Genomic DNA, 23,143 nt, shown 5'->3' with positions numbered 1-23,143 from the left:
TTCTCCCTGAACACTTCCTGACCTTGTGCTCCCCCTAAGAAGAATTGAGCACGCAGGGCGATCCCACGGCCCAGTTTGCCTGGGACGGTCCTGCCGCCCCAGGGTCGTGTGAACACATCACTCTGCTCTCCATTCTCAGCAGCCTCCCAGGAGGCGGGGCTCAGGACACAGCCCCCCCTGAACAAGGTGCCCCAAGAGCCTCCGGGAGAACCCAGGGGTGACTGCCTTTTCCTGGACCTTCCCTAAGGACGTTTCACAGCACAGGTTGGCTGTCCTTATTGGGGAAATCCGTCAGCAGCCCCACTGCCCAGACAGGACAAACCGAGACCAAAGAAGGCAAGGCAAGACATTGCCCTTTCGAATCTTGGGCAAGACTCCAAAGCTCCTCTCTCGGGGATCCGGGGAACTGAGGGAGACGGCCACCTCTGGGCAGCGAGCCCGTGGCCTGACGCTGATGTCACTCTGCAGTGCACAGGCCTGCTGACCTGGGGCTCCCTCTGTGCAGGGGGGACCAGGAGTTCTGCTGGGTTCTCCTCCCGCATCTTGGTTGGGTCTGATGAGAATGGCCGCCCAATCTACAATAAGTCCTGGTCAGTGCTTCCAATCTTGGGGGTCCCTGTTTGTATGGAGGGCCCGGCCCAAGGAAAGATGTTTCTTAGGGTAGAAAGTAAGAGAAGCCTAGATAAATATAATACTTCATTTTCTGATTATGAGATGCTTGACTTTGCTCCTGGAAGAGTTGATTCAGCCACCCAGGGCTTTTTTTTTTTTTTTTTTCTTTAAGAACTTTTATTGAGATACAATTGACATACAATAAACTGCACATATTTAAAGTGTACAATTTGATATTTTTTTCTTCTTCGTCATGTAAATACGGCAATGCCAATCTTCCAATTCATTCCCCCCACCCCCCCACCCCCACCACCCAGGGCTTTAAATGTGAGGGTCTGAGGCCTTGACACCTGTCCAGGCTGGAAGACACGGCAGCTGCAGCTACTGGTGACCTGGGGGAGGGGCGACCGGCTGCCCAGCAGACCTGCCCCCAGTTCACTGCCTTGGGCAGAAGGCTTCCTTTTCACAGAGATGCTGAAGCCCAAGCGAGCAGCCGAGGGTGACGCACAGACACCCACGCAGCGGATGCAGCCACAGCGACACGGACGCCCAGGCTCTGAGCGTGGGGTGGGCCCTGCTCTGTCGCACTCAGTGAAAACAGCGTAACCCAGCCTGGAGGATCAGAGGGACTTCCCTTAGGACTTAGAAATGCAGTGAGAAAGCTACAAAAACTGCTGACGAGGAGAAAGCGCTTTGTCTCCCGAGGCTCTCCTGGTCCTGGGAACACCAGCCTCTCAGATTTTCATGATCCTTCGGTCCGGATCCACGAGGCCCAAAGGGCAGTGCCCCTTGCAAGGGGCGGGCAAGGTGTGGGGGGAGGGGAAGTCACCTTCCTGTAAAGCCCAGCTCTCTCTGCTCCCCACCCAGGCCTCGCCGCCAGGTGCCCGGGAGCGCCTCCTCTGTCCAGACCGCTGGGTTTCTGGGTTGTTCCTGCATCCGGGACAGAGATGTCAGCCTCTCCGCCCTCTGAGATGCCCGCAGGCTCGCAGGAAGGGCTGGGAGGGGGTGCCGGCTGCCCCCCCACTGGCAGCTGCCCGAGGGCAGAGTTGAGAGGCCCAGAGAAAAGTCCCGCTGAGGTGCCCGCTTGCCAGAGCTGCCGTTTGGGGGGTGAGGGGGGCTCCTCCTTTGGACCGCAGCGGCGAGTGGAGACGAGGGGACAGAGCTGTTGGGGGCGGGCGTTACACTCACTGAAAGCCACTGCTGAAGGCTCACGAGGCCTATACGATCGGCTCCCCCCACCAAAGAGAAACCAAAAACACAAAAAACACTCCCGTGTGGGTTATACCCCCTCCGCAGATGCGGAACCGGCGGCGTGGGGGCGGGGCGCCTAGGCCGGGACCCGCTAGCGCGGAAGGGGCCTGTCTTGCCCGGCGCCCCACGTGGCCCTGCCGCCCTGGCCCCGGGAGGCCAGCCGCGAGACCACCTCCCCTCCGGCCGCGCTGCCTCGTGTGGCACAGTGCGTCGGCAGTCGGGTGGCGCGTGCCTCCACCCCCTGGAGAGTTGCGGGCACGCGGGAGCCGCCGCCTCCTCCGCGGGGCGGGCCGGGCCGGCCTGGGGCCGCGCCGAGACATCAGCGCCGGTGCGGCGACCTCGGCGCCCGTGTGGTGCAGTGTGCAAAGCCCACTGGTTGGCGTGGCCTGGACACGCCCTCCCCAGAGGAACAAAACCGGCGGCCGGCCGGCGCGCCCAGCCCCGCTTGCAGAGCGCTGCCCAGCCGCCCGCCCGCCGCGCGCCCAGCTGCCGCCAGGTGAGTGCGCCCGGCCCCCGCGCCCCGGCCCCGGTCCCCCCGCGCCCCGGTCCCCGGCCTCCCCGCGCCCCGCCCCCACGCGCCCCGGCCTCTCCGCGCCCCGGTCTCTCCGCGCCCCGGCCCCCCGCACCCCGGTCCCCGGCCTCCCCGCGCCCCGCCCCCACGCGCCCCGGCCTCTCCGCGCCCCGGTCCCCCCGCGCCCCGGTCCCCGGCCTCCCCGCGCCCCGGCCCCCCGCGTCCCGGTCCCCGGCCTCCCCGCGCCCCGCCCCCACGCGCCCCGGCCTCTCCGCGTCCCGGCCCCCGGCCTCCCCGCGCCCCGGCCCCCCGCGCCCCGGCCTCCCCGCCCCGCCGCCGCCCGGGAAGCTGCGAGGAGGGTCTCGAGGAAGAGGGGCGCCCGGGGCCGGCGCGCGCCAAGGAGGGGGACCAAGTGGCCGCGGTTCTCTCTCCGGGAGGCGCGGGGCTCCTCCCCGCCCCGGGCTCCCCGGACACAAAGGGCCCCCGCGTGCCCCTGACCCGGGACGGCCCGGCCCCCCACCGCCTGCGTGTCCCGCGGCGGAACAATTGGCGATTCTGCGCGCGCACTGACGCTCATTGTTGGGCGGGGGGTGAGGGCATCCGTGCCACCCCCCCAGCCTCCCTCCTGCCCCGGAGAACGTGCCAGGGGCGGGGTGGGGAACATCTGGCTTCAGGGCCCGCCGGGGGCAGCTGTGCCCGGAGCGCAGGTGCGAGTTTCAGCTTTCCCAAAGGACCGGATGCCAGCCGCCCCCGTTCACCTCCCCCCCTTTCACCCCCCACGCCCCCAGTCTCGGCGCTCCGTGGGGACCGTCACCCAGGCCTCAAGGAAGCCACCGTTTGGTGGCGTCCGTCCCTGAGGGCCGGGGTGCAGGAAGGCGCTGCTATCAGCACCCTTGAAGCACGTTGCAATGTTACCCAACAAGCAACCTGGGGGCAGGCGTCTCATCTGCTCTCACAGGCCACGGAATCTTCTGCAGACGCCTGTCCCTGGGGTGTGATCTCATCAAGATCTGGGTCTAGGCAGGAGGAAGGATGGGTGGGCTGCACCGCGCCGGAGGCCCAGGCTGCCGCCAGCGCCCCGCTCCTGGGGGTGGGTGGAGGGACGGCCCCTCCCAGCCGCGCGGGCTTCACCTGGGGATCCTGTCGCCGTGCCTCTGGGAGGGGGACCCGGCTCTGGTGCAGAGGCTGCCCCGACCGACCGACCCTGAGTACCCGGCGACCTTGGGTCGGGACTTTTCTCGCTCGTCTCAGCTTCTTTGGGGCATGGTGCTGGGGGGTGTGGCACAGATCTGGAGCCCAGTGGGGCCAACTACTTCCTGTCTTCTCCCTTGGCCTCCCCCAGCCTCCCCCCTGCCGCCAGAGGCTGCGGAGGCTGGAGGAGCGGGCCTCTGCTCTGTCGTCTCAGAGTGCAGGCGGGGGCATCCTCCCGGTGGGGGCTGGGGGCTGGGGGCCATGTCCCCTGCTGCAGCTCCCTCTCAGACTCCTGGCACTCAAGGCGGGCTCAGGCGCTTTCCAGAGAGACCGTCCCCGAGGCCGGCTCCAGCCCTGCCCTGCCCACAGTCTCCCAGGGCATGACCCAGTCCCGCAGGAGGACATCCGGGCAGGGGACAGGCAGGCGAGGAAGGAAGTTTATCCCACGGGGGTGTGCTGTGGGCCGCGGAGGGGGAGGGGCGGCACCGGTCCTACAGAGCAGGGGTCCCCAACCCCCAGGCCACGCAGCAGGAGGGGAGTGGCGGGCGAGGGGAGCGTCATCTGTCTCTCCCCGTCACTCCCCATTGCTTGCACTGCCACCTAAACCATTCCCCCCCACACCCCCACCCCGTCTGTGACAGCGTTGTCTTCCATGAAACCCGGTCCCTGGAGCCAAAAAGGCTGGGGACAGCTGCTGTAGAGGGTCGGGGGGGTGGTGGGCGCAGGGATGAAACTGGAGAGCCGGCCCACCCCCTCTGCTGTGGGGCTGCTAGTAAAATGTGAAGCACAGCAGGGCCATGGCCTTGGCTTCTGGGCCGCCCCAGCACCTGCCCTCCCAGCTCAGGTGTTTTCTTCTCTCACCACAGACCTCTGCCTCCTGGGAGCCGGCGCGTCCTCCTGGCTGGGAGCGTAGTGCTGGCGCTTGGTTGGCGAGAGTAAATATTTGGTGATTGAACAGGGTAGGAGTGGGCTCTTAGCTGAGCCGACTACTGGACACGCGTGAACCTTGCGCATGGGTGCTGTCCGGGGCCCCCGCGAGCGGGCCAGAGGCCCAGGTCCAGGAGGAGAGGCACCGTGTCTACCTACTGCGGGTCTCCTGGTGGGACAGCAAACTGGGAAGGCTTTTTTGAGAGGCTGCTGGCGTTCAGCTATTTCTGCGCATGGCTGGTTGTAAAGCTGGCCTGAAAGGGGACTGAGCGATCAATGCATTAAACGTTCGGGGGCGCTGGTGAGAATAAAGGTCACCGCGTGCCACCGCGCGGGCGTGTCGGCAAATAGGAACCGGACAGCGAGCTCGAGCTGGCCCTTCCCAGAGAGAGCGGTGGGCGGGTCTGCGCTTGCCGGGCCCGGGCACTGGCCTGCATCTTCCCTGTGTGTGTTATCCGGGGCCGTCTGTGAGGGGAGACGAATGCTCCCCATTTTACAGCCGGAGAAACTGAGGCTCAGAGGTGATTAGCAACCTGCTCGGGGTGGCAGCTGCCGTTCAGACACAGGCAGACGCCTTCCAGACCCACACCCGGTCACCGCGTTACTCTCATTTCCTATTTCTGGATCAACTTGGTGAGGAACGAGCTGCCACTTGTGAAGCACTTTTGCTTACATAGAGCTTCACGGTGGCTTATAAACTAAGGAAGGTGTGGCTTCACGTGTGGGTGTGATGGAGTCAGCTTAGAGGGCTCGACCTCTAGGTCTCCCCTCTGCTGCATGGCTGGGGAGGAGCAGGGGGGCGCCCCGGAAGTGGGGGCCTGGGTCCCAGGGGATACACTTTCACGAGGTCTGATGCGTGTTTGAATTTTGGTGCCGGGTTTGCAGGAAAGAAAGGAAGCCTGGAAAAGAGCCTGCTTGAGGAAAAGGCGTGCACGCGCGTGTACACACACACACACACACACACACACACACACACACACACACACACACACGGCGGAGCTGGGGGTGGGGCGGGAAGGGCCGGGTACCCGCAGGAGCCGCTTTGCTGCAGTTTGCAGGGGGCGGGAATTTCCATGGTAATGATGGGCTGCGCTACGCAGCTCCCCAGGAATGTGTCTGACGTCAGCGCTGCGTGTTTCCCATGTATGGTAAAGAGTGTAAATACGGAGGCAGCCGGCATTTCCTCGGCTTCCCAGGGGCCCAGACGTGCGCTGGGGCGTCCTGAGATGTCTGCTGCAGACAGCCTGCTTTATAAGGTCTAAGGGCTCATACGCTTTGGTTTTGCTTTTTAAAAATTAATCCAGGAAAAAAAAAAGGTTCAGACCTTTCCAGCATGGGTCACCATTGGCTGCTAAGTTCATTGTTGCGGATGAACGTGAGGAAACATCATCTGTTGGTTCGTCTGTGAGACGTTGTTATAATATAGGACTTCCTGGAATCGTTTGGAAATACTTACATCCTAGACCCGCGTGTCCCCCTTTGTTGACCTTGGGATTTCTGAACCTCGAGGGTGCCGCGCTGTGCCGCGCTCTGCCGCAGGAGGCATTGGGGGGCCGCACCGCCCCCGTCAGCCCGCCGCCTCACAAGGGCCTCGGGGCCTGGACTGGAAAAGAGAGAACTCAGAGAGGGAGCCAGGGTGGCAGCACGTTCTGGGCACCGTGGGGTCTGGAGGGGTGGGAGCGCAGCGATGCCGGCTGGCTTCTCCCAGAGGCCGGGTCCCGTGCAGGGCTCCCAGGAACTGGTGTGGTGCTGAGGCCGGGCTTGCACCCTGTGTCTGCCCTTTGTCCCCAGGCAGTGACCGTTCCTTTCAGGGCAGGACTGCTTCCCGGGCTCGAAGACCTGGGCTCCGAACCCTGAGCGGCAGGGTCTCCCCCCACCCCCGCGGCTGCCCTCCCGACGGTGGTGTGGGGAGAAAGGGCCGCGCGGGGGTTGGAAAGGATGGCAGCTCCCCGGGTACCTGGCCAGACACCACACAGCCAGGTGATTCTAAGTAGACAAGCACCCGCCAGGTCTCTACCACGTCAGTGGTGACCTGATCTCTGCGCCCAGAAGTCGCCCTCTGGCCCTGGGGAGCAGGAGGGTTGGCAGGGGAGAACTGGGGTCTTTCCGCTGGGGAAATAAGACATGACGCGGATTGTCAAGTCAAACCATCGATTTGAGGAGAGGAGAGCGTCCCTCAGATGCTGGCAGCTAGAGAGAGGCTAAGCGCTGAGCATCTCTCAGATGGTTCCTTAGACTTGAAACATGGCCACCCCAGACCGTCAGCTCAGCCCGACTTTCACAAGATGCGGGGTGAACGTGGGAGCTTCGCCCTGGGTCCGCTCCTCCGTCTGCTGCCCTGCGAGCCCCGTCTTGGGTCTCTGCTCTCAAGACAGAGGATCTGATGCGACAGCTGGACAGGAAGGGGGGGCCGCTGACTAAGCTCGTCAGAAGAGTTCCGTCCTGGGCTTCTAGCTTCCAGCCCGCCCCAAAGAGCCTGACATTCAGGTAGATAGCCGCCCAGGCCCTTCCCACCACTCAGCAGAAACATGAAGCCCTGTCCTCTGTCGAGATTGTTGACATAGTGAAGTGCGACCAACCAGAACTCCCTGGAGGAACCTGCTGCAAGCCCAGGGATGTGGTCCCAGGGACGTGGTCCCAGGGACGGCAAAGCTTCTCCGTCACCCAGAGCAGAGCACGAAAGAGTTTATGTTAAGGCGAGTCTCTGCTTGCGTCTGGGGTCCGGGGGTCCAAACCCCAAGGAGGGGCAGGGCGTTCGTCCCTCGGTCAGGGATTCCAGGTCCCGTTGGCCTGCTGCCTCTCAGGCCTCACTCCCAGACGTGGCCCTGCCGGGGAGGAGAGCGGACATCTGGGCCCGTCCTGCGGGTGGCCGTCGGAGCGAGCCCTCGCAGCACGCCAGGCGCTGCAGTGTCTCTCCTGCTCCTCAGAGCAGCTCAGGGAGTCAGTGGGGGCTCTGATTCAGAGACAAGCAAACCAGAGCTCAGAGAGGAAAGTCACGTGATCGTTCAGCTGGAAAGGGATGGGTCCAGGTCCCTCTTGCCGGCCCTCAGAACTGAGCCGCCTGAACTTTGACCCAGAGGATGTCTCTCCTCCTGTCTCCTGCGGAGCCTCCGTCCCCAGAACTGAGAAGGCAGCTGAGGCGCTGGGTGTCCCTATAGGAACTCCAGGAGGTCTGAGAAACAGGTTTCCTTTTAAGGCAATCGGGCCTCCCGTCCGCCGGCGTCCGTCTGATGAAAAGACGGGGCCAGCGGGAAGGAGGGGGTGGGGTGGGAGCCTTCCGCCTGCCCCTCCCACCCTGGGAAGGAGGTGGCCGGGGCTTCCCCAGCTGAGACTCGGAGGGGTCCTCTCGTGGGCTGGGGAGGGGAGCCTGTCCACGGGGCTGCCCGGGCCCCTCCTGGCCGTGGACGCGGCCGCTGCTCTTCTCCCCAGGGCGCCGGGCCCGGCCCCTTCTCTGGGCTCCTGGAGGGAACCCCCCACCACATGGCCTGGCTCAGGAGTGGCCCAGCCCGGGGGGCATCCGGGCAGATCTTGCCCATCCTCCTCCCCCGTCCCCGGTTCCCTGGGCCCTGCTGGACGCGGGCCCCTGACCCGGAGCCAGGGAGAACAAGGGCGGCCTGTTGGAGCTGTGGGTCTCCCCAGGGAGAAGGGCTCTTGTGTCAGGAACAAAACACTTCTGGGGACAGCCCCCCACCGCGTGGTGGCAGAAGCCTCCCCCCTTAGGGGTGTTCTGTGGGCTGGAGGACGTCCCTGCGGGCTCAGGGGGTGGAAAGTGAGGCGAGGAACGCGCCCTGGTGTCCTGGACGCCCCCCAAGCGCAGCCGCCCACAATACGCTGGGACCAGCACGGTGACTGGGTGGCCGCACCCGGTTGGATCCCTGTCCTGCCTCCTGCAGACCCCTGACCCCGGCCCTGTGTCCTCTTCCATGTCATGGGCGTGTCCCACCCCCAGGTGGCCAGGAGACGTGGGTGGTATTTGCAGACTGCTGGGCACGCTGTGGGTCAGCAGACTTGGGGCAGGCTGTCCGCCGGGTGGTGTGGGCAGGAGGCCGGGGTCACGTCTGGTCGCCTGGTCAGAGAAGCCGCGTGGCTCCCCGAGGGCTCCCTTGCAGCTCGTGGCTGCCCTGCACAGCCCACAGGAACCGGAGTCACCGGGGGGCTTAGGGGTCCGGGCCCTGGCCTGAGCACCTCCCCAGGGTCCCTCGGTGGAGCGGTGGCTGCTTGATTCGGACGGGGCGCAGCAGCTGGCGGGGGGGGGCCGTTGGTGGTGAGGCAGACAGCACCTACCTGGCTACCCTACCCGCTGTCCTTGGTGGTATGTGGTCTCGCAGCCCTGAGCTCCTGAGCTCGGGCTCCAGCTCAGCAGGGCCGAGAGGGGCCAGAGGAGGCTGGGGATGGGGCTGGCCCGGGGGTGGGGGGAGTGCTGATCCAGGAGCTCAGGCCCCGCAGGTTATTCAAGGAGGCAGAGCAGGGCCGCGTGCAGTTAGAGAACCGCTGTCCGCTGGGGCTGCGGGGTGTGCGGAAGCCTGGTGAGCGGCGGACGGTCCAGAGCCCAGGAGGGGGAGGCTGGCCCCGTGCGGGTGGATGGCCTGGCCAGACCCATGTGAGCGAGGACGGCGGTCCCCAGCCCTGGCCTCCGCCCCGCCAGCCTCCCCGCTCCCTACGCGCAGGCTTCCACGGAGGGCTTCCACGTGGCCAGCCCCGTGCCGAGGTGGTTAAATCTCCCACCTGACGATGCGCGAAGGGCGGCAGCCGAGCTGGGAAGGCGCGGGGAGGGTGGAGGGTGACGGCGCCCAGGCAGCGGGGAGTCGTGGGTGGGTTCAGAGCATCGGTGCTGCGCCCAGAAGGCCTGCGGCCGCGGGGGTGGGGGTGGGGGGCTGCCGGGTTAGGAAGGAGATTCCGGAAGTAGGGTGGCCAGAACTGTCCCCTCTAGGGGTGCGTTCAGGTGTAAGGTAACTGCGTTGAACAGTCAGGGGAGTCTGTTAGTTCATTTAACTGGAGAACCCGAGAAGAGTCAGCGTGAGGTCTGGCCTCGCTCTGCGGCTTAGTGATGTCCCGGCAGCTCCCTTGCTGCTGTGCAGCTCTGCCTTCCCTGCTGTCGGCCTCATCCTGGGATGGCCCGCCCCCCTTGGAACCACAGTCCCGGAGCCCTTTGCTCCCCCTCCTCACTCAGGGGAGGGGGGCTTGTTTCCGGGACGTTCTCTCTGAAGATCAGGATGTTTTCTTCTCCGGAGTCCCCAGAACTCCCTTCCTCTCCTTGGCCTGAAATGCATAGCTGGCCTGTCCACAAGCTGGTAACCTTGGCTGGTCAGCGCAGTGCCCTGGCTGGAAGTTGGGGTGGATGGCAAGGAGGGGACGGAAGCGTGGTGCCCCCTCCACGGGGGCTGTCGAGGGCCGGCTGAGTGAAGGTGAGCAGGGAGGGGCCTGGAGAGGCGGGGGTGACAGGTAGAGGGGGTGCAGAGCAGGTGCAGCCGAGGGAGGAGAAGGGCTTCTCCCCATTCTAGGGTTTGGGATAAGATTCCTTAGTGATGGAGAGAATCGTGGTTCCAGCAGCAGAAATGGACAAGTCAGGAAAAAGGGCAAGTTAGAGAGAAAAGATGATGAGTGCAGGTGGCTCGTGTTGACATCGAGGTGATGGTGGACCGTCCAGGTGGGGAGGCTCGCCTGGGGCTGGACGTACGAGCCTGGGTTCAGGGCAGAGGTCAAGGTCAGCGACGCGTGGAGGTCCTCGGCAGGGGTGAGCGCAGGTGCCGTGGGACCACAGGAGACTGCGGGGAGAGAGGGACCAGGGTGGGACCAGAGGAACCCCAGCTTTCGGGGCACGGGGGGACAGAGCAGAGGCAGTGAAGGGCGACAGACTTGTCCACGCTGACAGAGCCCTGCCGGAGGTTCCCACGGTCTCGGTGATGTCCCAGCCCGGGTCCTCGGGAGCCGCGTCGCCCACACCCCTTCCCCACGTGGAGCCTGCTCTGTGTCCGCACGTAGGCCTCGGGCTCTGCAGAGAGGGAGGGCATGGCCCAGCTGTGGCTCTCAGTGTCAGGGGAGCTGATGTATCAGACACCTGTGTGAGCACCTGTGTGCCAGGTGCATACACCTGTACCGGCACCTGTGTGCAGGGGACTTGGTGGTGAGCCTCGCCTGGACCCTCTTCTTGAGTGGAGCCCTATGTCCCCTGTTCAGTGGAAAGAAATCTCCCTCCACCTTCTAGCTTCTTCTGGCTGGAAAAGAATTAAATTGACATGAGACAGATGAATGGGAGAACATCAGAGTTTAAGAACATGTCTACATGGGAGAGACCCAGAAAAACCGAGGGACTCCCCAAAGTGGCTGAAACCCTCACCTTAAACACCATCTTCAGCTAAAGACAAGAGGAGCTGGGGGTGATGCTTTGGGACTTGGAAGTGGAGGAAGTAGGATCACGTGGAGCCGGAAAAGCAAACGTGTGGGGAACCGGTGCCTGCTGGGCCAGGAGACACGATGGACACAGACGGACTCGGGTCTCCAGCCCCACCCACTCTGCCCACCACGCCCGGCCCGCGCTTCTTGCAGAGAACTCTGGCTCTGTTTGGGGAACAGGCCCTCTATCGAAATTCCTTCAGGCAGTTGGGGGAAGGTCAGAGTTTCTTCCTGCGTCTCGTGGGCCTTGGTTGTTTCCAGCCTGAAAGAATCTGCAGGACAGAGGGACGTCTCGGGGTGGCGAGATGTGTCCCTACACCGTGAGACGGGCCTTCCCTGATCTCGGCTCTTGGGCGTCTGCGTCTGTCCCTGACCTGCGGCGCCGCCGCCCTGTGCCTTGGATTCCTGCGCCACTCACCGTCCCCGCACGCTCCCCGCGTGCCAGGCGCTTAGCCGTGCCTTCGACACGCCGTGTCTCACTGAATCCCCAGAAGTAACCTGTGAAATGGCTTTTACTTTTATCCCCGTTTTGTAGATGCGGAGGTCAAGCTCTAGGGCGACTCGCGACCTTGCTCACAGCACACACAGCCAGTGAGTGGCAGGGTCGGGGCTGAACGGGACCCGTCTGGTATCGGGGCCCCAGCTCAGAACCTATGCCTGGAGCATCTCAGGCCACCTCCTCTGCACTCACCTGGCTGCTGCTTACAAAGTCATGTTCTTGTACCTCATCCTAAGGGGTCATGGTTCATTGGGTCGGGGTGGTGATGGAAAATCTGATTTCCCAGAAGCCCCCCACCTCCCCCCAGGCTGTTGGACTCTGTGTGCCTGCCTCCTGCTAAAAAAAATGGTTTTTTGGTGAGCTATATCTTACATACAAAAGAACGAATAAAACCTACCCGTGTAGTTGGAGGAATACGTATAAAAGGAGCCTCCTCGACGACCCCACGTGGCGGGTGTCTTAGCGCCGCCCCCGCCTTTTCCTCTCTTCGAGGTCACGTCTCCGATAGTCTGTGGTACGCATTCCCTTGCTTTTCTTTATAACTCTCCCACCCACGTGTCCATCCCCTGACGACAGGAATGGTGCCTCCTTGCAGACCTGACGCAGATAGTTTGTGTTTTATGGGTTCGAGCTTATCTGCTGCTTTTGCTCCGAGGGCTCCTTTGTGAGATTCGCCCGTGTGGAGACACTAGCAGAGGGTTTGCTGTTACTGCTGCTGCGGCCTGTGTCTCGTGCTTGCCCGTGTCCTTTAGAGCGCGCGGCACGGGCCGGAAAATACAGCGGTCGCTCAGGGGCCGTCTGTGGGCTCTGGGGGGGAAGCCCCCGGGCTGCCGTCGGAGGAGGGCCCCGCCCCCCAGCTCCGCCCCCGTCCCTGCCCCCCGCTTCCCTGTCGTGGGCCTTCTGTGCCTCCAGCGCCCTGTGAAACTAATTCCTGTTTCCGCGTCCACTTTCAGGATGCCGAACTGGGGAGGAGGCAAGAAGTGTGGGGTGTGCCAGAAGACGGTGTACTTTGCCGAGGAGGTTCAGTGCGAAGGCAGCAGCTTCCACAAGTCCTGCTTCCTGTGCCGTGAGTACAGCCCCCCAGGCCCTGCCGTTGCCACGGGGACCAGATGGGCCTGTCCACACCCGGGGAACGGGCCCTGTGGGACGTAAACAGCTTGACATTTGGCTGGCGCGCAGCTGGGCAGGGAAGCACTTCAGGGCCTCTTTGTTCCTCAGAAGCTGTTTTCCACGGGGGTGAGCGGGCCCGAGATGGAGGGGGGGGTGGCGGAGGCACGGGCCGCGCGCCAAGCGGTAACGCCTCGGTCGGTCGGAAAACTTTCCACTGGCTTTCTCTCCTGTCTCTCCCTGCCACGACCCTGGCATCTAAGAGGGAGGCGCGCTCCGCCCAACGTTTGGACCCAGGTCACCCCTTGTCAAAAGACAACAGAAATCACAGGCAGAGGACACACGGGGGTGGGGGGCGAGGTGGGGGCAGGGAATTAGAGGCGCGAACCACTGTGCACAACACAGAGACGCGTCGAGGATGTACCGTACGGCACGGGCCGCGCAGCCAGTATCCTCCAGCTGCTGTACGTGAGCACCTCTAGAGGTGGTGAGTCACCGTGTTGTGCGCCTGGAACGTGTACAGGATGTCGTAAAGCAGCTGTGCTGCAGTGAGGAACGCTTGTGGAGGCAGCGGCCTCCCGGGGAGGCTGGGTCTGGGGGGAGCTGGGCTCTCCCGCCCCCGCCCCGTGGCGGGAGGCCGCCCCCCTCACGTCCCATCCCCGCCGGACGGTCTGGGGGGAGGGGAAGACGCGGGAGGTGCGGGGCTGCGGCGCTGCTCTGGCTGAGGCCGGGGAGCGGCGGCTGGAGGGAGCCCCCCCAGATTCCTGGGTGACGGCTTCGCGGCCGCAGAGCCAGGGTCTGGGTTCGAGGAGGTCCCCTGCGTTTCCTTGGACCCAGGCAGACGGGGAGCCGGGGCCTGTGTGGCTGAGCCCCGGGTGTCAGGACCCGTTGGTCAGGGTTCGCACGCGGCCTCCGTGTTGTGCTCTGTGTGGTGATGGGCCGGTGCCTCGGCTTCTCTCTGCCTGAGGTTTCTCCACTTTGCAGGGGAGGTAACGCCACCTACCTCGTGGGGATGAGGATTCACAGGGAGGGGGCTGGGGAAACAGAGCCGTCAGGGCAGTTGTGAGCGTTCCGTAAATGATGGCTGCGCCCCGACACACACACATGCACACACGCACCCCCTGCCCCACACGCACACCACACACGGTGCTGGGGGCCCCCAGGAGGATGCCGTGACTCAGGACCCCTCACAGGGATCTGGGGGTCCGGGAACGGCCCCCCTTCACAGGATCAGCGGGGGTGGGGGTGGGGGCGGGGCTGCGTGGCCTCCAGGAGCTGGTGGTCCGCCGCAGGGGGCACGCAGGCCCGGGGCCCCGCTCGCGGTGCAGCACCAGGTCCTCCCCGCTGCGCGCGGACCCGCGGGCAGCCTGGTCCCGCCCAGAGGGGGCTGCCCGGCTGCGGGGACCCACGAGCACGGGGGGCGCCTGTGCGTGCGGCCCGCAGGGGTGCACTTCCCTGCACCCGGGACGCTCCAAGCCGTTCACTTCTTCAGAGGCAAGAAGAGGGCTTGGCGCTGGCCAGGGAGGGGGCCCGCCCTGCTGGCCGCCTGGAGCCCGCGCTGTCCTCAAGTGTTGCCTTCATGGCAGACTGCAAGGGGCCCACGGGCTGGGGGCCGCAGCCCTGCCCGCGGAGGAGCGGCCGCTGGCCCAGCGTCCAGGGAGGCCAGGAATGCGGCGGGCGGGGGCACAGGAGGGAACCGGCAGGCCTGGGGCGGGGGTGGGCGTGCGGAGGACCAGGAACCGTCGCGGGAGGTCGGGCTGGGGGCAGCGCGGGGAGGGGCCGCTGCAGGACCGCCCCCTGTCTCTCTGGGGTCTCCGGGTCCCTGGCACCGGAGCAAGAGGACGTCCCCCGTCCGAGCATCTCCACGGCCTGGCGGCTCCCGGGGCCTAGAACAGCACCGGTGCAGGTGTGTGCGCGGGTGGAAGGAGGCTGTCTTCTCTTCCCGCGTGAGCAGGGCGTGGGCGTCCAGCTGGAAGCCGGGATGCAGGCTCTCCCTCAGAATAGGGCCCCTTCCCTCCCGAGGCAGAGAGAGGCCTGGGGTGAGGGCCTGGGTGGCATCAGGGACCTCAGGCCCTCGCCGGCTGGCCCGGCCGATGCCCCGACGGAGGGGCCGCTGACCGTCCCGGTGCGCGCGGCCGCGTTCCCTCGCCAGGCCGGGGCCACGCAGGACGCTGCCGCAGACGGGCCAGGAGAGCAGCCTCCGCCCTGGGCTCGGCCCGCAGCGTGCAGCCCGCGGTCCCCGCCTGCAGGCGGGCTCGGTCCGCGGGGACCTGCCCGAGGCGGCTGCCTCTGAGCTGTGACACCCCATCCGGAGCAGGTCCGCCCTGCGGGAGAGCAGAGCTGGCCTGGCTTCCCCGGGGTGGCGGCTGCCAGAACCGGGCTGCTCCCGGGAACCGGGGCACCAGGGCTCACAGAGCCCTGCACCCCCTCCCCCGCAGGCTGTGGCCCCAGGCCTGGCCCCCCGAAAGGGCTCCTGGGCTGGCAGAGAAGCACCAGGCCTGGAGGTCAGGCTGGGCTCGGGCCGGGCCCTGCTTCTGGCCGGTTCTGTGGGCCTTGGTGTTCCTTCCAGGAGCAGAGGACCAGTCTCTGTCTTGGGGTGGGGGGAGGGCCTGGCCTCGCACCTGGGGCTGCCTCTACCCCGTGGCCTCTGGAGTACATTTTCCCAGCAGTGCGCACAGCCAACCTGTAACTATGTCTTTCTGTTTGTTTGTGTTTTGCTTCACATGATTTGGTAGAAACTGATTGAGGCCTTCATTCATCAAGCTTCCCCTTGATGGAGTGTTTGGAGGGCCTCCAGGTGCCCAGGCTTGACGACGGGGAGGGCAGAGGCCAGGGCAGGGCCTTGAAGCTGGGGCTCCTGGGAGATCAAGGCAGAGGGGAAGCCAGCCGCGAGGTCCGGGCGTCCCCCTGGCAGTCGGGTCTCAGGCAGGGGCTGTCTGGGGGGCGGGGGGGAGTCCGTCACAGACCCTAGAGTCTCCTCTGGGCTGAACCCCTGGGACTCCTGCTGGAAAGGTCGGTCCAAGGAGACCTCAGCTCCCCGGGCTGCTCTGTCTTGTTTTCTGCCTCTCCTCTGGTCTTGGAATGTCCAGGTCAGCTTAGGTCTTATGGGAAGCAATTCTAGGCTGACTCCCGACGTCCCACCCTAGAAGGAATGTTGGAGCCCCCCCCCCGCGATGTTCCTGCCTCCTCCACGCTGGAGCCAAGCCCTGGGGAGGCGGTGGGAAGGTCCATATTTGGGTTGCCTGAGTGCTGGAAGGACGTGGGGATCTCAGGCGCAGGACCAGAGGGTCCTTATTTAGTCTGACGTCTCCAACCTGGGCCCAGCGGGGAGATGGCCAGCCTTTAAAGGCAACGGGACGGCTGGGAATTCCCTGGCGGTCCAGTGGTTAGGACTTGGCACGTTCACTGCCGAGGGCCCAGGTTCCGTCCCTGGTCAGGGAACAAAGATCCCGCAAGCCACACGGTGCAGGGGTGGGGGGGGGGGGGTGGGAAAAAATCTAAAGGCAAGGGGACAGCAAGCTGCTCAGAGCCGAGCAGAGCACCTCCTGGCAAGGAGGAGAGGCCCGCTCCTTCAGGGGGGCCCCGGCGTCTGTCTTCAGAAGGACGTGTTTGAGGATGTGGTCCAGGTGGGCACACGGAATCCCGAGTCTAAGGACCTCACGGGACCCGATTAGCCTCGTAGGACAAGACCTAAAGAAACAGGGGACGTCGCGTCTCTTGAGAGAAGGACGGGGGTCAGGAGCTGGGGGGTGTAGAGGCTGCCCCTGCCTGCCCGTGTGTCCCCAGGGCACCCGCTCTGCATCACACTACAGGTGCAGCCAACGTCTGTGATGACCTGCTGTGCACAGGGTACTGGGCTAAGTGCTTCCCGGGTGAGGGCTCATTTAATTCTCACAGCCGTCTTTTGGGGGAGGCACTGTCCGCTCCATCCACCAGTGAGGACACGGGCTGGGAGGGGTGGGGGAGCGGGGCTGGGCTCTGGGTGCTCGGACTCTACGTGACCTTGGGCTCCGAACTGTCTTCTGGGTCGCTGGGCGCGGCCCTGCTCTGAGATGCACGGGAAGACAGGGCAGCCCACAGGCTCTCCAGTCTATCCCATTCCAATCTCTTAGCCTTGGAGTCAGCAAACTCTTCCCGGGGTCCGACCTCAGGTCCTCCTGTGGCGAAGTGAGATGAGAAACGTCACATCTCGTCATGATGAGCGCAACCTATATCTCATTTCAAAGCCCGCTGTGTGGGTTTCCCCGGTGGCGCAGTGGTTGAGAATCCGCCTGCCAACGCAGGGGACACGGGTTCGAGCCCTGCTCCAGGAAGATCCCACATGCCGCGGAGCCACGAAGCCCGTGTGCCACAACTATTGAGCCTGCGCTTTAGAGCCTCTGAGCCACAACTCTTGAGCCCATGTGCTGCAACGACGGAAGCCCATGCGCCTAGAGCCCGTGCTCCACAACAAGAGAAGCCACGGCAATGAGGAGCCCGTGCACCACAACGAAGAGTAGCCCCCACTCACTGCAACTAAAAGAAAGCCCGCGCATAGCAAAAAAGACCTAACACAGACAATAAAAAAAAAAAAAAAACAAGCCCGCTGTGCTGGGCGCTTCATAAACATTGACCTTCCCCTCTGGGAGCATCACTTCCCCTGCACCCTGCCCCCAAGCCCGCACGGGTGTCCCTTCTGGATCCCATCGCTGGAGACAGGAACGCCCTGCCCTTCTACTTCCTTCCTTTCTTTTTTCTCCTCTTCTGTTGGGACACGTGGTCTCTCTCAAGGGCAGAGTGAAGGCCCAGCAGGCTTCCTGGGGCTTGCGGTCCTCCTAGGCCATTGGCTCCGATGAACCCGGGCAGGTCCGAGGGTGCAGAGGACCGAGGAAGGTCCTCCCGGGGGGAGGCGGCCCGGCCAGCATCCTTACGCCTCCCCTCTCCTCCCGGCTGCCCGGCCACCCCGACGCCCGTCACCAGGCTCCTGGGAGACCAGGATCTCTCTCTGAGAGTCCCAGAGAGCTCTGGTCGCGGAGGGCTCGCACGGAACCCTCCCTCTGCCCTCTTCCCTCCACAGTGGTCTGCAAGAAGAATCTGGACAGCACCACCGTGGCTGTGCACGGCGAGGAGATTTACTGCAAGTCCTGCTACGGCAAGAAGTACGGGCCCAAGGGCTACGGCTACGGGCAGGGCGCGGGCACCCTGAGCATGGACAAGGGGGAGTCGCTCGGCATCAGACAGGAAGAGTGAGTACACCCCCCCGCCAGGATCAGAAGCACCACCGGTGTGTCAGGCCAGGCGGAGGAGCGGGCCCGGCGGGGAGTGGGACAGGCCAGGCTCCCCCCCGCAGGGGGCCGCAGCCCACACCTGCACGGGCGTCAGAGCTGGGAGGGGCCCGAGAACTCCTGGGTCCCGTCTCTTCTTTCCACAGCTGAGAAAACCCAGCCGGTCTTGGTGACGTGCTGGGGGCCCCACAGCCAGTGCGTGTCTGAGCCGGACCGCCTCGCACCCCTGCTCACAGGGAGTCAGTTCGGTCCCCTGGACACGCGGGGTGTCGCTAGGTCCCCGGCACCCGCTGCCCACGGACCTGCTGTGGGTGGGGTGTTGGCCGTCGGCCTGTCAGCTCCTTGGCCCTGGGGGACGGATGGACGTGACGGATGAGTTCCCACTTTTCGGCCAAGGTCACCGCCCCAGTGGGCGTGATTCGTTAGCAGATGTCTCCTGGGAAGCCTCGCGGTCAACAGGCTGCGGGAGTGGGGCCCGTGGAGGGCCAGAGAGGAGGGCAGAGGAGGGCAGTCCCGGCAGGCGAGGTGCTCCCTGCCCCCGGCGTTCTGACGGGCCGGTGAGCGCCGCGTTGTGCTCGCCCGTGGTGTGTCCCCCTGTCAAGGGGGAGGTGACCCACACCGCGGCAGACCCCGCCCGTCTCGCGCCCTACGGCGTCTCACCGCGCGTCCCCTCCCCGTGCAGGGCCGCCGGCCACAGGCCCACCACCAACCCCAACGCGTCCAAGTTTGCCCAGAAGGTCGGCGGCTCCGAGCGCTGCCCGCGATGCGGCCAGGCCGTCTACGCCGCCGAGAAGGTGATTGGTGCCGGGAAGGTAAGGCGGCTGCTGGGCAGGTGGGGGGGAGGGGGACGCGGGCCAGCCAGGCAGCCTCCTGGGGCGTGGGTTCCGGAGCTCTGCAGGTGCGACCCTCGCTCCACTCAGGGGGCCCGAGCCCTGGGCTGTGACTCCCTCCCTTCGTTTCAAAGCCCAGGGTGAAGGGGGAGGCTTTGTCCCTGAGCCTCCTAGTCTCCCGGGAGCTGACCAGCCTCACTGCTGACAGGACTCCCTCCCCAGGAGCCGCCAGTCCGTCGGCGTCTCTAGACTCGGGGGCGCAGGCCTCTCGGGGCTCGTGGACTCGAGCCCTGCGTAGTTGTGCGGGAGCCCGTCTCTCTCTGGGAAGAAGATCTGTAGCGTTGGTCAGATTTTCTAAAGGATTTGTGATCCAGAAATGTTGGACCTGCCCGAACATCTCCACACATCCTGTTTCATAGGCTGTGGACTCACCCGCCCTGGTCCCCCCGGGGCAGAGCGTCCCACGTCTCGGGCCTGCAGAGCCTCCTGGGAGGTCTTTGCTAACTGTGCTGCCTGCCCCTCCCTGTGGAGACTCCCACGGTAGCCGCCACCCCCCCCCCACCCCGCGTCACCAAAGCGCAGGGGGATCCCCTCCATCAGAGGCTGCAGGGAGGGGCAGGAGAGCTCTCTCCGCGGCTCCGCAGCCTCCGACCTGCAGTCGGGACCACAGAAGCGGCGTCTTCAGGATGCGAGGCCCGGAGAGGCTTTCTGGATCTTCCCCCGAGGCCTGGCTGGGGTCGTGTGGTCAGCGGCGCAGCCGCAGGGCCTGGAGCCCGTGTGCAGCTCCTCCGGGCCTGCATCTTGGCCTCCGAGGCTTTTCTGCCTTGAGGAGGGGCCGGGGGAGCAGACGGGGAGCTCACAGGCAGGACGCGTCTAGACCAAGCAGCGTCTCCGACCCGCCGACAGGCAGGTTGCGGTGGGGGTTGTCACCCCGTTTTGCAGATGAGGGTGCCGAGACGCGCCTCGTTAGCCAGGTCTTCCAGCGGAACGGCGGGCCGCAGGGTCGCGCCCCGGGTCACCTTCTCCCAAGACCCCGCTGTCACGGCTGCGGCCTCTCCCTGGGCGTTTCACCCCTTTGTGCCCGTCTCCGGCGGGAGGGGCCCGTGAATGCCAGCACAGTGCCAGCCCGGTGTGAACCAGCTGTGCTGTTTGCTCGCCGTGTGGTCGGCCTGGGCCCGTCACGTCCCTTCCTCTGCATCTGTGACGGGGAGCCCGCGATGGCCCCCGACCGGCGAGGGGGCTTTGCAGGTGCATTGAGACAGAGCAGGGCACAGTGCGGTGCCCGGGGTGCCGTCGGCACAGGCGGGTGTTGCCAGGGTTACTGTCACGCTGGGGGTTGCTGTGCGGTTGAAATGAAGATCCTTGCTGTTGATTAAATGATGTGGAAACAGGAGATGTTATTAATATCAAGTTGCTGGTTTTTTTGCTGTGTCTCATTATGAGAATAGGAAATTACCAAAAATTACATAAGAATCCGTATTTCCATCACCTACACAGGGTCTAAGTTAGAGTGAGGGCTGTGCTCTCTCTTAGGGGTAGGAGGGTTTTCTTTCAAGCGAGGCGGGAGGGAGACGCCCGCCTCCGTGGCCATGGCCGTGGCCCTGGCCAAGAAAGGAGTAAGAGGAGCCGGAGGACGTCAGGTGCTAAACCCACGAGCAGCAGCCCGGGCGCGCCTGGCGGGAGGGCAGTGGTCGTCAGTCCTTCTCCTGCCCAGGGCCTGGGGGCAGCCGGGGCTTCCCAGAGGACAAGCCAAGGCTGGTGCCTGCTGGGGGCTGGGGGCTCTGGGCTCTGGCCCCGGCCCCGGCCCAGCACCCCGGCCTCCGCGGCCCCTCGGGCACCGGGCAGGAGCCGACACGCACGGGTCTGGGTGCCAGGAAACCAGAGGGCGTGCTGCTTCCTCTCTCAGCTGCAGCCCAGGCGCGGCTGGCCGGGGAGGGAGTCTCTTTGCCCTTAAAAGGCCTTGTTTTGTCCCATCTGCCACCGCCAGCCTCTGGCTTTCCTGGTTTTGCGGAGCTGTCCGCCCGCTCGGCGGTGCAGCTGGGCGCGGGTGGCTGAGCCAGGGTCCGGGTGACTCCCGCCACAGCTGCAGACCCGGCCACCTGCCCCCGGGGCTGCTGGCTGCGCTGCCCCCGAGCTCCTCGCAGACGCACAAGGGGCTTCTGTGGCCCCTGGGGAGCAAGCCTCCTGGGCCTTTCCCTGTGGGTCCAGTGCAGCTCGTGGACCCTTTCTCCTTCCAGAGGTGCTGGGCGCCGCCTCTGTGCCAGGGCCTGCCCGGCTGCCGCCTCGGGCGGGAGACAGCACCACCCCTCCGGCCGCGGGGACGGCCTTGGGGCAAACAAGGCACCCGCGCTGGGACTCCAGGGGCCTCGTGGGTCACGGAGCCTCCGTGTGGCCGGGTCCCACCTCTCTGGTCCTCACATCCGGCTGCAAGGCCGGCAGCGGTCTCCCCGTGAGGAGTGAGGAGGCCGTGCCCTGGAAGCGCTGCCGGGCCGCGTCCGACGCCCTCGCCCACACCGGTGGCCCCGGGCGGGATGGTCAGGGCGTGGCCGGACCAGCCCCCGTGGGGGTGGGGTGGGGTGAGGGAGCGCCCGTCTTGGTGGCGGTCCAACCCCGCCCCTGCGCTTTGTGGTGCGGCTGCTGCCACGACCCGCCCAGCACCTCCTCCGGGAGGCGGGGTGTGGGTGCTCACCGCTCCCTCCCCTGCCGGGCCGCTGGGCCGCGTCCTCCCGGCGGCGTGGCCGGGCAGACGTCGCAAGTGTCTTCGCCGCACCTGTGGGAACGGCTGGGCAGCAGCAGTACCTGTCTTCTCCTTCCCTCCCCAGTCCTGGCATAAGTCTTGCTTCCGATGTGCCAAGTGCGGCAAAGGCCTCGAGTCCACCACCCTGGCCGACAAGGACGGCGAGATTTACTGCAAAGGTGGGTGGCTCCCCCCCCAACATCCTCCCTTCCGGGAGGTCTGAGGGCACGGGCGGAGCAGTTAGGCCCTCGCTGGATGCAGACCCGTTCCGGGCCCTGGCGTCCGTTCTGGAGCCTCTCAGGAGACCCTTTCCTGTTACAGCTGAGGAGGCGCCCGGGGAGGACGTGACTTGGCCAGGGTCACGGGCAGATGGATGGGGCAGGTTGGGGCCAGAGCCTGGGCTCCCGGCTCCCGGTCCGGAGCTCTGCCAGCAGATGGCATTTCTCCTGGGGGTTCAGAGGCAGGGCCGTGGCCGCACTGTTGGGCTTGATGGGGGGCAGCGGGCAGTGCTGGTGGGCGTCACTGCCCCGGAGACCCGGCCAGGCGCTGGGGGCGCTGCGGTGGGGGGCCGGGAGGCGTGGCTAGGGCGTCCTCACCCCCTGCTCTCTCTGCAGGATGCTACGCTAAAAACTTCGGGCCCAAGGGCTTCGGCTTCGGGCAGGGCGCCGGGGCGCTGGTCCACTCGGAGTGAGCCCGCCGGCCGCGCTGCTCTCACCCGCGCTTCTCGTCACCACCCTCCCCGGCAGCCTCGCGACCTGCAGGATCCCTCCCCCTTCAGCCCTGCACACATCACTAAGGACTTGAACTGGGTGTCTGGCTCCCTTTGGTTTGGGCGTCTGTGGGAGGCCCCACCCCTTCCGAGGCACTCCCCCGGCCTGGGACCTGCCACCGACACCAGCAGGAGGTCTCGGGGCTCTGGGTCTCCCCGCCCTGCCCCCGCTGCGCCGCGCAGACCCCTGTCCTCAGCCTCTTAGGCTGAGCGTCCGTCATCGGTGGGGCCCAGCGGGAGGGGGGCAGGACGCGGTGGGGCCGGGAAGGCTGTGCTCTCGTGGGGGAGGGGTCTTCCCGGCGCCCCTCAGAGCAGGCCTGGGGAGTCCCCGCTCGGGAGTCCCTGGGGGACACGCAGACGGGCACAGACCGCAGGGGCCGCCTGCCCTGCTCGGCCTCTTTGAGGCTGTGGAGAGGGGGTCCCCTCGCTCGGGTGGAGAGCCAGCCAGGCCCGAGGGCCCGGAGGCAGGATGTCGTCTGGCCTCCCCAGGTCGAGCTTCCTGGGTGACGGGGCCCTGATGAAACACCCCCAACATCCCTGTCTCCATCAGAGGCCCGAATCTGAGGGTGCCGACCGCTGCCCCCGGCCCTGGTCCTGAGGCTGCGGGGCGGCTGCTCCCATCTCAGCGCAGCCCAGGCCGGGGCTCTGTCCTTAGCACACCTGCCTGACCCTCCGATGCGGAGGGAAGTGCACACCGCCTGTCTTCACCTGGACCCCTTTCCCCGCCCACCCGGGGCCCGGCCCCTCCCCCCGCCACTTCTCCAGGGACCCCACTCTGGCCACACCACCCACCCCTGCCAGGCCCCCAGGTCCGGATCAGCAGGAGGACGGGGAGGGGCCAGGCCCTGCTGCCCCGGGAACAGAAGGACGACGCCGCCTGGACCGCAGGGCTGCAGCGTGGGCTGTATTCAAGCTGATTCCGTACGCAGTCAATAAAGCTGTCAGAACAGAACTCCGGTGCCCAGTCCTGCTCGGGGGGGGGCCGCCACCCGCCTGGGGCTGGGAGCAACCAAGTCAGCGGGAGGTCCAGTGGGAAGAAAGTGGCGGCTTCC

General features: G+C 65.7%; 1 protein-coding gene across 1 annotated transcript; it reads left to right on the top strand.

Annotated features, from left to right (window-relative positions):
• Positions 1–2,139: 2,139 nt before the first annotated feature.
• CSRP1 (cysteine and glycine rich protein 1) lies at positions 2,140–23,043 on the top strand. The gene is made up of 6 exons (XM_057726684.1): positions 2,140–2,359; positions 12,338–12,450; positions 17,548–17,716; positions 18,438–18,567; positions 21,408–21,501; positions 21,937–23,043. The coding sequence occupies exons 2-6, from the start codon at positions 12,339–12,341 to the stop codon at positions 22,011–22,013; spliced, it is 582 nt and encodes a 193-aa protein (XP_057582667.1). The 5' UTR covers positions 2,140–2,359; position 12,338; the 3' UTR covers positions 22,014–23,043.
• Positions 23,044–23,143: the final 100 nt, after the last annotated feature.

The sequence above is a fragment of the Hippopotamus amphibius genome, chromosome 3, assembly GCF_030028045.1.
Source record: "Hippopotamus amphibius kiboko isolate mHipAmp2 chromosome 3, mHipAmp2.hap2, whole genome shotgun sequence".
Classification (NCBI taxonomy): Eukaryota; Metazoa; Chordata; class Mammalia; order Artiodactyla; family Hippopotamidae; genus Hippopotamus; species Hippopotamus amphibius.
The sequence above is the reverse complement of the archived record's forward strand: the minus strand, read 5'-3'. Positions and strand labels throughout refer to the sequence as shown.

Coding starts and splice junctions, on each gene's coding strand:
- CSRP1 (XM_057726684.1), top strand. CDS start 12,339: ATGCCGAACTGGGGAGGAGGCAAGAAGTGTGGGGTGTGCCAGAAGACG. Junction 17,717..18,437: donor CTCGGCATCAGACAGGAAGA/GTGAGTACACCC, acceptor CTCCCCGTGCAG/GGCCGCCGGCCACAGGCCCA. Junction 18,568..21,407: donor AGGTGATTGGTGCCGGGAAG/GTAAGGCGGCTG, acceptor TTCCCTCCCCAG/TCCTGGCATAAGTCTTGCTT.